This window comes from Vipera berus, assembly GCF_964194415.1.
Source record: "Vipera berus genome assembly, chromosome: Z".
In the NCBI taxonomy this organism is placed as follows: domain Eukaryota; kingdom Metazoa; phylum Chordata; class Lepidosauria; order Squamata; family Viperidae; genus Vipera; species Vipera berus.
Window position 1 is genome coordinate 29,897,820 of NC_138205.1, and position 12,618 is coordinate 29,910,437.

Genomic DNA, 12,618 nt, shown 5'->3' on the forward strand with positions numbered 1-12,618 from the left:
CAAATCCAAATGGAGCTTTCTGCCTCTTGGGCATTCTGACCACTACCATCATCACCCAGAAGATTTTGTGCATTTCTGTAAGGCCTGGAATTTTCGTAGGTTTGCTGATACACCCCCTCTGGCAGATTGTTGTTTGTTGTTAGCTGCGAAGTCGTGTCCGACCCATCGCGACCCTATGGACAACGTTCCTCCAGGCCTTCCTGTCCTCTACCACTCTGGCAGATAGATAATGCCAATTTGATTAATAGACATCTAAATGGAAAATAGGATATAATGTAATTTGAGCTATAGAGAGTGGACTGAAGGCAATTAATGTAGTTCCTTTGCTAGAGCTAAATAAATCTAGAGCTTGCGTGAAGGTCATTGAACTTCCTGAAGGATAGATGGAATACTAATGAAACAAAAATGACTGAAGAAAATGCAAAGTAAAAATACTTTTATTTATATCCTGAGCTAAGGAATATGAACATACAGAGATGCGGAACAAATATTCCCAACATGTTCTAGAAACATATATCAGACAGACAGACCCAATCCTGGAGTTTTTCCAATCCACATTGATCTTAGAAATTCCACACAACTAACAGGTACTTCCCTCATTTACAGAGCAAGCAGGACCCACTACAGAAGTCAAAATTAGAGAGGCAAGAAATCAGAGCTGACCAGAGGACAGAGATGGGAGAAACATTTGACCTTGACATTCTGCTTTTCTCCAGCCTTTAGGCACACTTTAATTTGATTCCTTCTGCAAATAACTGGACCAACATAGTATCCCATATTCTCTGCCATCCATTTCCAAATGCCTCTCCCCCACCCCACCCCACCCCATCTGTTGTCTTGAATTAAGTTTGGAGCATATCAGTTTTCATATTATTTTTTCTTCCTATCTCACAATAATATGTAATTTACTAATTTTCCTTCCTTTCTTGTTTGGTTCATACCAATGCACCAATCTAAGTTTGAAGGTATAATATTGTCACTTTTCTGTGAGATGGGTGGCCATCAAATATAAAAAATTGGATAGGATAGGATAGGATAGGATAGGATAGGATAGGATAGGATAGGATAGGATAGGATAAATACACACTTGTGTATACTTCTTCAGTTACACTAAGACTTCAAGTAATTATATTATGGATGGTTTTGTAGCCATCTTATCCCCTCTCTCTCAGAAAACTGATTGAGTGATGGGTGAATACTAGCCTGGATACAGCTATTAGCCAGGGGAAAAGGCAGCAGACCTAATTTGCTGCTTAGTGCTAATGTTTTGCCCTTGCCAAACTAAGAATGGCAGAATATTTAAATTTTTAGCGTCTTTATATACGAGGGCAATTCAGAAATAAACCTCCATTTGGTTATCAATGACAGACACAGTTACAGAACTTTTATTATACAGATTAGAAAACTACAACATTACATTACTTTTTAACATAATCACCATTCAAACTGAGGCACTTGTCATAACATCTTACAAGGTTTGAAATTCCTTAGTTGCTCAGCACCAAGTCTGGGTTATGGGGGGGGGGTGATTAAAACATCCCAACGGAACTGCTTCAGTTGCACCCAACTGAAGCACCCAACTGTTCTTGGGTGCATCTAGCGGTGTGCAGGCGAGCATTATCATGAACCAACACCACACTGGAAGTCAGCATGCCCTGATGCTTGTTATGGATGGCTCGTATGAGTTTTTGTAACGTTTCACAGTAAACTTCTGAACTGATGGTTGAACCATGCTCCATGAACTTCACTGGCAGTATTTCTTTGGCATCTTCACATTTGGCGGGATTTTCTATGGCACCACTTCCAGTGTGGTGTTGGTTCATGATAGTCCACACATCTTAAAGTTGTGTTTGAAAAAAACTTGTTTTAGTGCACTCACCGGTTTAGTCCATCTCTTTTAATTGAAAATGTTTTGTACTATAACACTCATTTTTCACCTCCTTCAGATTAAGTCACGCTAACAAAGTCATTCTGTTTTTCTTTCTCCCTTTCCCCAGCTTGTCCATCATCATTTGAATAGCAGTGTGACGCACCCAATGCCACCAAAGTCTCATTCTGAAGATCCTTTCTTCATTGTGGAAACCATTTGCATCTGTTGGTTCTCCTTTGAACTCCTGGTGCGATTCATAGCCTGCCCAAGTAAGCCAGCTTTCTTCAAGAATATCATGAACATGATTGATTTTATAGCCATCATACCTTACTTTGTTGCCCTTGGTACAGAGTTTGCACGCCAGCGTGGGGTAAGCCAACCTGCCATGTCATTGGCTATCCTCAGAGTCATCCGGTTGGTGAGAGTCTTTAGAATCTTCAAGCTCTCCAGACACTCCAAAGGATTGCAAATCCTAGGTCAGACGCTTAAAGCCAGCATGAGGGAGCTGGGCTTGCTCATCTTCTTCCTCTTTATTGGAGTCATCTTGTTCTCCAGTGCTGTCTATTTTGCAGAAGCTGATCATGAACAGTCAAATTTCTCCAGCATCCCTGCTGCCTTCTGGTGGGCTGTGGTTACCATGACGACTGTGGGATATGGTGACATGTACCCTGAAACTATTGGAGGCAAAATTGTGGGGTCTCTTTGTGCCATTGCTGGAGTACTCACCATCTCGCTTCCAGTACCTGTCATTGTCTCCAACTTCAGCTACTTTTATCACCGAGAAACTGATTGTGAGGATCAAGGTCAATATACCCACATTACAACATGCCCATATACCCCACCACCATCCCCAGAACTTGCTGCCATCCAAAGGAAAGTTCATATCCATGAGAAAGCTCTACTTAGGGAGAATCATGGGGATAAAGAACTTATTGTACCCAGTTCAGAATTTCTAGATGGTATGGTGCCTACAGGCAATTCAGAAGTGCCCAGCAAACGTCTTGTGACCCAAGTGTGATCATCTCATCCACCCCAGCAATTCTTGTCTGCTAGATGCCTTTCCTTACCTCACTTCAGCATATTTAACTTGAAAGTTCGGCATAATAAGGCCATGAGCCAGAAGTCTGATCTGTTGTTGTGCTTAAAAACTAGCAATGGGTTCAGAGATATGCTTCACAGTAATTTAGAGGGGAGGGTTTGAAATGGGACTAATTACAATGGGCTGCCAAAGGATCAGACTATATTGTAAGAAAAATGAATTAAATTGCAAAGAGGCAGTTCAACAAACATCTGTTCTGCCATATTGTTCTTTTATAAGTTGGAGTTGCAGTCAATCATGAAAAAGGGTTTTCTTTTTGCTTCTTTTATTTCCTTTTACTCTGTTACCTACCATCCTTATGTGACTCAAAAGGGCACAAAGATGCCTTCCTGAAACCATAGCACTGTGTTCTTGGGTTACATCTGCTGGATCGTTCAAAGGAACATACCCAGGACAAGCAGACCCCAGTGTGGGGATAAATAAGGGAGAGCTATCAGGCAGTCATTTTTGACTCAAGATATTACAGGCAATATTGTCATCATGCTAAGAAGGAACTGTAAATACATCTCTAGGAGAAAGCCTGTTGTTGCTCTGCTGGGGCTGCTGCTGCTACTATTGCTGTTACTGCTGCTGCTACTACTACTACTTCTACTACTACTGCTGCTACAGGTTTTTCATCAGCCTACTTTCCTAACATAGGACTTCTTTACTTAGATTATACAACAGATAATTTGCCTTCATGTTTCTGGGAATTTACTTTGAAAATTGCTCTTGTTTTTTAAGCAATAGCAAAATTGTGGTGGTTGTATAATGTGTTTTAGAATCTACGTTCTTTTCTTCTGAAATTTAGTGCAACCCTCTTCTCAGCACATTCTTCTGATTCCATGTTTGGTCCCCTAAAAAGAAAGAGGACATTTAATATAACATTAAAACCAAGATCAACCCAGTTAACTATAGCTCAAACCAGTCCAACTTGAAAAAGGCGGGTAAAGGAGTTTAGATTGGGTAACAGATCTTGTGTGGGTGCATATATGCATATTTTTGAGGCAACATTGATTCATGGCAACTACTAGGACTAGTGTGTCCAGGGTTTTTTTGAAAACCCAAAAACTTTTTGGGAAGTGGTTTTCTACTACTTTCTTCCTGGGGTGTGAGAGAGCTACTAGCCCTAGGTCACCCAACTGGCTTTATCTCTAAGGCAGAAATCTCCTGGTTTGTAGCCTGATGCCTTAATCACAAACTGGCTCTCCTTTAGAATACCATTAATACCATAGTCCTTCAGCACTATGCTTCTTTTGTCTATGGTGCCAAAATATTGTGAGTTGTTCCTGGACAACCCAATAGTCTTTCCTTACAAATAAGCACAATCCATTTTGCTCTTCCATTGCTTTTGGAACAAAAACCCTTCTGCTTCAATTTAACCACTGTCAAATTCATTCAGGGAGAACACAGACCTTTCACATCAAAAGCCAGATAACTGTTAAAAACCTTAGCTTTTAATTCGGGTTAACCTTCTGCTAGCTATTGTCGAACAGTTCATTTTACTTCATATGTTTTAGAGAAGCTTTTTCTAACCTGATCTCTTTCATGTTCACTAGATGACAGCTCTATTCTTTCTGGCTGGAGTTTATAAAAGCTGTAGACCAACAGTTATAGAGGGCACTAGACTGGGAATGATTGGGTTAAACATTTCTCTACAAAGGTAAATCCTCTTTTTTAGTTAACCCATGAAATATTTGTAGGAAATGGAAGTGATGATGGGTCTGAAAGTTTTAATAATAAATACCAACCAGCAGGGGGAAAAGTGAAAATGAAAAAGAGAAAGACTTCCCCTAACCCCCATCTCCCAGTCACCTTATTTGTCTTAATAAAATTTGTATTACACGAGTCTTAAAATGAGAGAAAGGGAAGAGTTTACATTTTTGTTAAACAACAGCACTTTCTCTTAATTATATTTGTTTTATCTTAAAGTAGGGCAAAAAGAACTATATAAATAAAAAAAGCTTCTTGAGCTCAATTACCGTAAGCTTAAAGGACAGAGTGTGAATAAGTGAATCTAAACAATAGTGTGAATTGTGCGAATGAGTACAGAGGCTACAGATATCTCAACAGAAATGCAATACAATAGAAATGGCTGGCAAATAGGTAATGTGGTAAGTTTAAAACATATTGTAGCTATAGTTAAATTATCCCCCTGCCCATTTCTTAGATCAGGAACTTAATGACAAAGTAATGCTATGTAGAATATGTTGTTAACAAGAATGGGCAGGGTAGGATGAACATATGCAAAAGAAGACAGGATTCCTGCATCTTCCTCTTGCAAGAGGAAGGTTCAACAAATGGAATGGGTCAGCCAGAGTGAACATAACAAAAGCTTGCTAGACCAGACCAACATCTATCTATCCCAGTATCTGTTTTGCAATAATGGTGCTGTCTGAGTAAGTTGGGCTTCGGCTCCCATAAAACTTGGGAAGTTTGGGAGTTGATGTCCAATGTTTCAAAACATACACCTGATTGAGCAAGTTTCAACTTGGCAGTAAACCAACTCTTTAATAGAGTTGTAACACATGAGGAATATAATTCCTGTTTTCTACTAGTACACAAAAGAAATGGCCAGAGCATAAACACTACAGAATTATAATTTTAAACTTAATGACAAGCTATGTTTAAAACAAGATTTGTAAATAGTGTTTGTTGCTGAAAAATAAGACAAATAAAACACACTATGGTTAAATGTACTAAGAGAACCCTGCTTATACATTTGTCTCTTCTTAAAATAGGACTTTTTATTATATCTTGTGGAAGAAATTCTATAGATTAGTTAAGAACTGTCTGAAGAAATTAACTTTATTTATCCTAAATTTCTTGCAAGTTGGTTTCTCTGGATAGCCCCATATTTTACCATTGTGTGTCTGAGGGGGAGAAGAAACATCTATCTGCCTTCTGTGCATGATGCAAAGGCATGCTTATTACAATGAAAGTGAGTGCAAGAGGAAAAGGTTTACTCTGTGGAGAATTGCCACCTTGTTGCTCATAAATGCTCTGTGTGAAGGAATCTCAAAGTTACGTGATACAGTATGTAGATCATGTAGCTCTTTGGAAGCATAGTGCCTCTGCCAGGAACATAGGTGACAACAATCCTCCTTAGCAACTAGAGTACTGTCTGGGCCAACTGTAATTTAAATATTTTGAGTAGCATGTAATTTGTCTGCCTAATTTCAGTAACTGAAGTGTAGCTTATGCCCAAACAATTGCACTGTAGTTGATAAGCACAGTCACAGTGGCTATATTTATAAATGGTACCATCCAGAAATGTATTTGCATCTATTACTCAACCATTGGGGATATATGTTTAGAGTAAAAGCTTAGAAAGTATTTGGAAGAAATTAACGTATGTAAGTATTCCAAAGCTGGGGTCCAAATAGAAGCTGCTATAGCTTTTGTTGGATAATGAAGTAATTATATACACCTGTTGGGTTGAGAAATCTGTTGCCCTCCTGATGTTGCTAAAGGGCAACTTCCAGCATTCCCAATGGTGAGCTTTGCAAAAAGTCATTAGGGATGCTCCACATTTGCTCTAGACTGATAAACTTTACATTCAGCAGTATAACATGGGAGTGTCTCTCCCCCCCTCTTTTTTTGGCACAGTACCATCAATGTTGAAGTCTCCACATTTTTTTTCCAGCAAATAATGATTAGGCATTGATGGAAAAAGGATATTGAACTAGCTTTCGCTAACCTCTTCCATAATGCTTTGAATCAAATGTTATGGTAAAGTAAATGCTTCACTGTCTATAATTTCTTTGGTTAAAATGGATTGGCAGGTTCATCAGTGTCAAATGTTACCATGCATTATGTATGCCCTATTAAAAAAGCCCAATTGCTTTGTGTGCAGTTGAAAAACCTGCTTGAAAACCTGCAGCACTGCAGCTATCAGCATGTTCAAGGGGGCTTGAACAAAATTGCAGGTACTTGTGCTGTTCTCTTTTCCTCCTCTACATTTCCTCTACGTTTAGGCAAGAAAAACCAAATGCACAGATATATAGTATAGTTGATACCTGGCTCAATAGTAGTAACTGTGAGGGGGATCTTGGAGTCCTAGTGGACAATCACTTAAATATGAGCCAGTAGTGTGCTGCAGTTGCCAAAAAACAACAACATAGTTCTAGGCTGCATTAACAGAAGGATAGAATCAAGATCACATGAAGTGTTAATACCATTTTATAATGCCTTGGTAATACTACACTTGGAATACTACATCCAGTTTTGGTCGTCATGATGTAAAAAAGATGTTGAGACTCTAGACAGAGTGCAGAGAAGAGCAATAAAGATGATTAGGGGACTGAAAGCTAAAATATATAAAGAACAGTTGCTGGAACTGGGTATGTTTAATTTAATGAAGAGAAGGACTAGGGGTGACATGATAGCAATGTTCCAATATTTCAAAGGTTGCCACAAAATAGAGAGAGTCAAGCTATTCTCCAAAGCACCTGAACGCAGGACAAGAAGCAACAGATGGAAACTAATCAAGGAGAGACACAACCTAGAACTAAGGAGAAATTTCTTGACTGTTAGAACAATCAGTGGAAGAACTTGCCCCCAGAAGTTGTGAATGCTCCAACACTGAAAGGTTTTAAGAAGAGGATGGACAACCATGTGTCTGAAATGGTATAGGTTTCCTTCTAGAGCAGGGGGTTGGTCTAGGAGACCTCCACGGTCACTTCCAACTCTGTTATTCTGTTATCCATAGCCATTTTAAGATGAGTGGGCTTCAACTCCCAGAATACTCCAGCCAGCAATGCTATTTTGGGAAGTGAAATCCACATATCTTAAATTAGCTAAGGTTGGGAAATGCTGGGCAGAGTTGCCAGTAAAAGCTGCAACTTTGACAAGGGGATAGAAGTGCAACTTATTAAATCTGCAGACAACACCAAGCTGGCAGGAATAACCATTACTCCAGAAGATAGACTCAAGATACAGAAGGATCTCAGCAGACTTGAACACTGGGCTGTATCTAACAAAATGAAATTCAGTGGTGAGAAAAATAAGGCTCAATATTTAGTCTAGAAAAATCAAATGCACAGGTACAGAATAGTGGTACATGGCTCAACAGTAACAGCGAGAGGGATCCTGGAGTTCTAGTGTACAATCATTTAAAAAAATGAGCCAGCAGTGTGCTGTAGCTGGCAAAAAAATGCAGTCTAGACTGTTAACAAGGGATAGAATCAAGAACATGTGAAGCGTTAGTATCACATTATAATGCCTTGGTAAGACCACACCTGGGAATATTGCATCCAGTTTTGGTTGCCATGATATGAAAAAGATGTTGAGATTCTAGAAAGAATGCAGAGAAAAACAACAGAGATGATTAGGAGACTGGAGGCTAAAATATGTGAAGAATGGTTGCAGGAATTGGGTAAGTCTAGTGAAAAGAAGGAATAGGGGTGCCATGATAACAGTGTTTCAATATCTAAGGGGCTACCACAAAGAATAGGGGGTCAACCTACTCTCCAAAGCCAGCTGAGGGCAGAACAAGAATTAATGGGTGGACACTAATAAAGGACAGAACCAGTCTAGAACTAAGGAGAAATTTCCTGATAGTCCACTGATAACCAGTGGAATGACTTGCTTCCAGAAGTTGTGGATGCTCCAACACTGGAGGTTTTTAAGAAAAGATTGGACAACCATGTGTCTGAAATGGTATAGGTTTCCTTCTAGAGCAGAGGGTTGGACTAGAACAGTGGTGGCGAACCTATGGCATGGGTGCCAGAGGTGGCACTCAGAGCCCTCTCTGTGGGCACCCGCGCCATGCCACGGAGGTGGCAACTATCCCTCTTCAACCAGCCACCTGCTAATTCGCCGAGGTCCCACATGGCTGAATACATCCCGGCACAGGTGGTTTTCCTCCCACGCATCCCATCCCTCCTGGCCTCACACGCTCTCTTTTTCCCAGGCACAACCCACTGCATCACCTCCTAAGCTGTTGGCCGACCATCCATCTTGGAGGCAGCTTCTTTGAACTGCTGGGAATGGACTGCGAAGCCCCAGAGTGCGCCTGTTGAGGGGCCAGCAGGCTGTAGCTACTGACGGACACCGTTGCCCCCTGTGCTCACTGGCCTCTGTGTGCGGGGACCGATGGTGTCAGTCAGCAGCTGCCCAGCCCTTCCCTTGTCCCATGGCAATGGGACCCCTGCCCTGCCTCACCTCATCCCACAGGAGCCTCCTGCCTACCGCCCCACCTGCCAGAGACCTCCTGGAGCTCCCCCCGAAACTGCCCACCCCCCACAGGTGTCCCTCCCCATGAGCAACATTGAGGTGACCACACCCACCTTGGCCACACCCACCCAATTTTCCATGACCACCACAGCCACACCCACCCAGTGGGGCTCGCCCATCTGGCACCCAGTGATAAATAAGTGGGTTTTGGGTTGTACTTTGGGCACTCCGTCTCTAAAAGGTTCGCCACCACTGGACTAGAATATCTTCAAGATCCCTTTCAACTCTTGTTAATTTTGTTATTTTGTTACAGGTGGGGGAAGGGGGACATGGGGGACATGTGTTTTGCAATTCTGCAACCACCAACAATGGACAAGCAGCCAAATGAAAGAAAATGTTTTTTCTTTCAGAAGGAATGGATGCTCCAAAAGAGAAGAAAAGTATAGAAGCCCAGCAAGAGAAAGCACAATGTAAAAAATGGTAAAAAATGTTCTACGTGCTGGCAATTGTTGATGCATACTAGTAATAGGATACATAGTTTACAGGTAGTCCTGGATTTACAACTATTTGTTTAGCGACTGTTCAAAATAAAAGGCACGAAAAAGTTACCCATGACCGATACGCACATTTGCAACCATCCTAGCATCTCACAGACACAGAATAAAAAATCAGATGCTTGGCATCTGACATATATTTATAATGGTTGCAGCATCCCAGGGTCATTTGATGACCATTTGCAACCCTCCCAGCCAGCTTCTGACAAGAAAAATCAATGAGGGATGTTGGATTTGTTTAATGACCATGTGATTCACTTAACAACTGTAGTGATTCACTTAAAAACTGGCAAAAAGGTCATAAAAATTGGGAATAATTCACTTAACAATCACCTTAGTAAAGGAAATTCTGGCTCCAAATGTCGAGGACTACCTATATAGGCAATTGTAATAAAGTAATGGGGGCACAATATCTCAGCAGTTACAAACACCCAGCTTGTCAGCTGGAAAGCTGACAGCTCATGCTTGAAACCCAAGCGCCACACAATGAGAAGAGCTCCCATTACTTGCTCCAGCTCCTGCTCACCTAGCAGTTCAAAGTGTGCAAACGTGAGTAGATAAACAGGTATCCCTTCGGTGGGAAGATAACAGCATTCTATGCGCCTCAGTATATAGTCATTCTGGCTACATGACCATGAAAATTTTTTCAGACAACACTGGTTCCCTCAGCTAAGAAACAGAGATGAGCACAACCCCTTGCAGTTGGAAACAACTGAACATGGAAACCTTTACCTTTAACTGGTAAAAGTAATAGAGTATAATATATTGAATAGCAATAGTATAGTAATTTTTATAGTAGTTAGCAATAATATCATAGTGATAGCAATAGAACAGACTATAGGAAGCAATCATATTACTTTTATATGTTTATTTTTAATAAAGAAACAACTATTTAGGATCTAGGGCTTATGTGTGTCTCGAGTCTGGATCAATCCAACTGAGCATGGTTTAGAAAGTGTAAAAAACAATTTGACTTAGCAGAAACCAACTTTCCTAGATCTCAGATCTAAGAGGTACATGTAGCTGAAGCTACTTCTGTAGTAAGTGAGTGCTTATTTTAGTAAATAAGGCTGATGTTTCCCCCCCCCCCAGTTTATAATTAATAACTGCAGGACAATCAGAAATTCAACATGCTTTCCCCAGCACTGAGAAAAGCAGAAAAACTGTCCATGTTAAAGAAACAAGCACTCCCTACTATAAATATGATACTAGTAGCGAATCTACCTCCAGCCCCACCCCCAGCAGAGATATTATATGGTATAATTTTTTTTGAATCTGAGAATTAGCTACTTAAGATATGGATTCTTCAAAGTTAACATAATAAATCTTAATTATAAAACATGACAGATAAGCTACATCCTGTTGTACTCACTGGTTCCAGTAGGGAAGTGTTAAGTATTACTATCTGAAGTAGATTAGCTGGACCCAGAGAGATTTGTTTCAAGTAAGTATTGGCAGGATGATGGTATCTGAATGCTCTCTGGCCAGGTATCTATTAGTAAGGAAAAAAAGTGAAAGTACATACCGGTAGTTATAAAGATTGATTGTGGAACTCTTGTTAAGTTTAAAGAAGCTGTTACTACCGTGCAGCTACTCTATTATATCGTTAACTACCCTAAAATATTTCCTAATAGGGGCTTATATGTTTTTGAAATCTTCCCCTCCACATCTTGGACCTACAGAAAACAAAGAGGAATGGGCCAGATATTTCACTAATTTTTAATTCTGACCCCATCTCTTATTTCAGTAATGCAAGACCCTCAGATTATACTTAAATTATACTTTGTCACAAATAGTTCTTTTCTTGCACTAGTCTCTTAATCAAATGAATCTTAAGTGTTGACAGAGGTTCATCAGTATTTCCCTTAGCTTCCAATGAGACCTCAGCTTTTCAAGGTGTTTAATTACAAATGGCTCTGATCTCTTGCCAGCAGAGGTAGTCTAGCAACTTTCCTTATGTTGAAATATTTAGATAAGAGTCTCTTAAGCACTGTCATTTTAAGACAGGGGTGTCAAATTGCCAACCCAAGGGCCGGATGCATCATAGCGAAACCGCACCCACCCCATTGCCGGCAATGGCAAAAAAGTCACGATACATTGCAACACATCATGTGACGCTGCGAGTTTGACACCCCTGTTTTAAGATATCGTTGGTTAACTGACACTTTTCTATATAGCTAGCAGTTGCTTTTTTAAGAAAACAGATGAATTGGCCTGACTTTTTCACATCTAGCTAGTTTTTTTCTTCCTTCAGTTTGGAATGAAAATTGAAATCCCACTAAGTAAGAAGAGGAGCTCTTGTATAGGTTCCTCTAATAAAATGAAAATATATTTGGTAAATGAGGAAAGAAGACCACGTATTATTGTTTTTTGCACCAAAACCTTTGATCAATATTGGGGATTAATTGAAATTTCTTCATCAAAACTGGTGTTTAGCCCATAACCTGATCTGAAAAAGAAAAGGTTGATCTATTCAGCCAGATATCTCTGAATCAAGCAGCAATGCTTAATTGAATCCTGGATGTTCAGAAACTGATTGTTTACAGAACTTTGCCATTTACTATAAAGGATCATTTTTCTTGTATATTTTTTCAGCTGTCATCATGTATGCTGTTACGAAGAAATTTTCCCTTTATCTATCTACAATAAATTGCAAGTAAATGGTTATTTACTGAAAAAGAAATACAGGGTGAATGCAGAGTGTTTTCTCTTATATGATGAGCAGGTATTTATTTGCTTGATATACATCCTGTTTTGTTGTTATTGTTGTTGTTGTTGTTCAGAGCATATAGAATACTCCATCTTCTCCATGAGATAAATTGGGCTAAAAAGTGAGTGACTGTCCCAAAATCACCCAGTGAGTTTCTGTAGCAGACTATGGACTTGTATCTGGGTTTCCCAAGTGCTGGCCCAACAATTTAACTGCTGTTCTCATCCAG

General features: G+C 40.0%; 1 protein-coding gene across 1 annotated transcript; it reads left to right on the plus strand.

Annotated features, from left to right (window-relative positions):
• The first annotated feature begins 2,016 nt into the window (after positions 1 to 2,016).
• Positions 2,017 to 12,404, plus strand: LOC308676964 (potassium voltage-gated channel subfamily A member 7-like). Its single transcript, XM_081343039.1, has 3 exons — positions 2,017 to 4,611; positions 9,539 to 9,605; positions 12,275 to 12,404. Exon 1 carries the CDS (start codon positions 2,037 to 2,039, stop codon positions 2,886 to 2,888), a length of 852 nt encoding a protein of 283 aa, XP_081199165.1. The 5' UTR covers positions 2,017 to 2,036; the 3' UTR covers positions 2,889 to 4,611; positions 9,539 to 9,605; positions 12,275 to 12,404.
• The last annotated feature ends 214 nt before the right edge of the window (positions 12,405 to 12,618 follow it).

What these genes read in the sequence shown, in the direction of transcription:
- LOC308676964 (XM_081343039.1), top strand. Translation starts at nt 2,037, where the DNA reads ATGCCACCAAAGTCTCATTCTGAAGATCCTTTCTTCATTGTGGAAACC.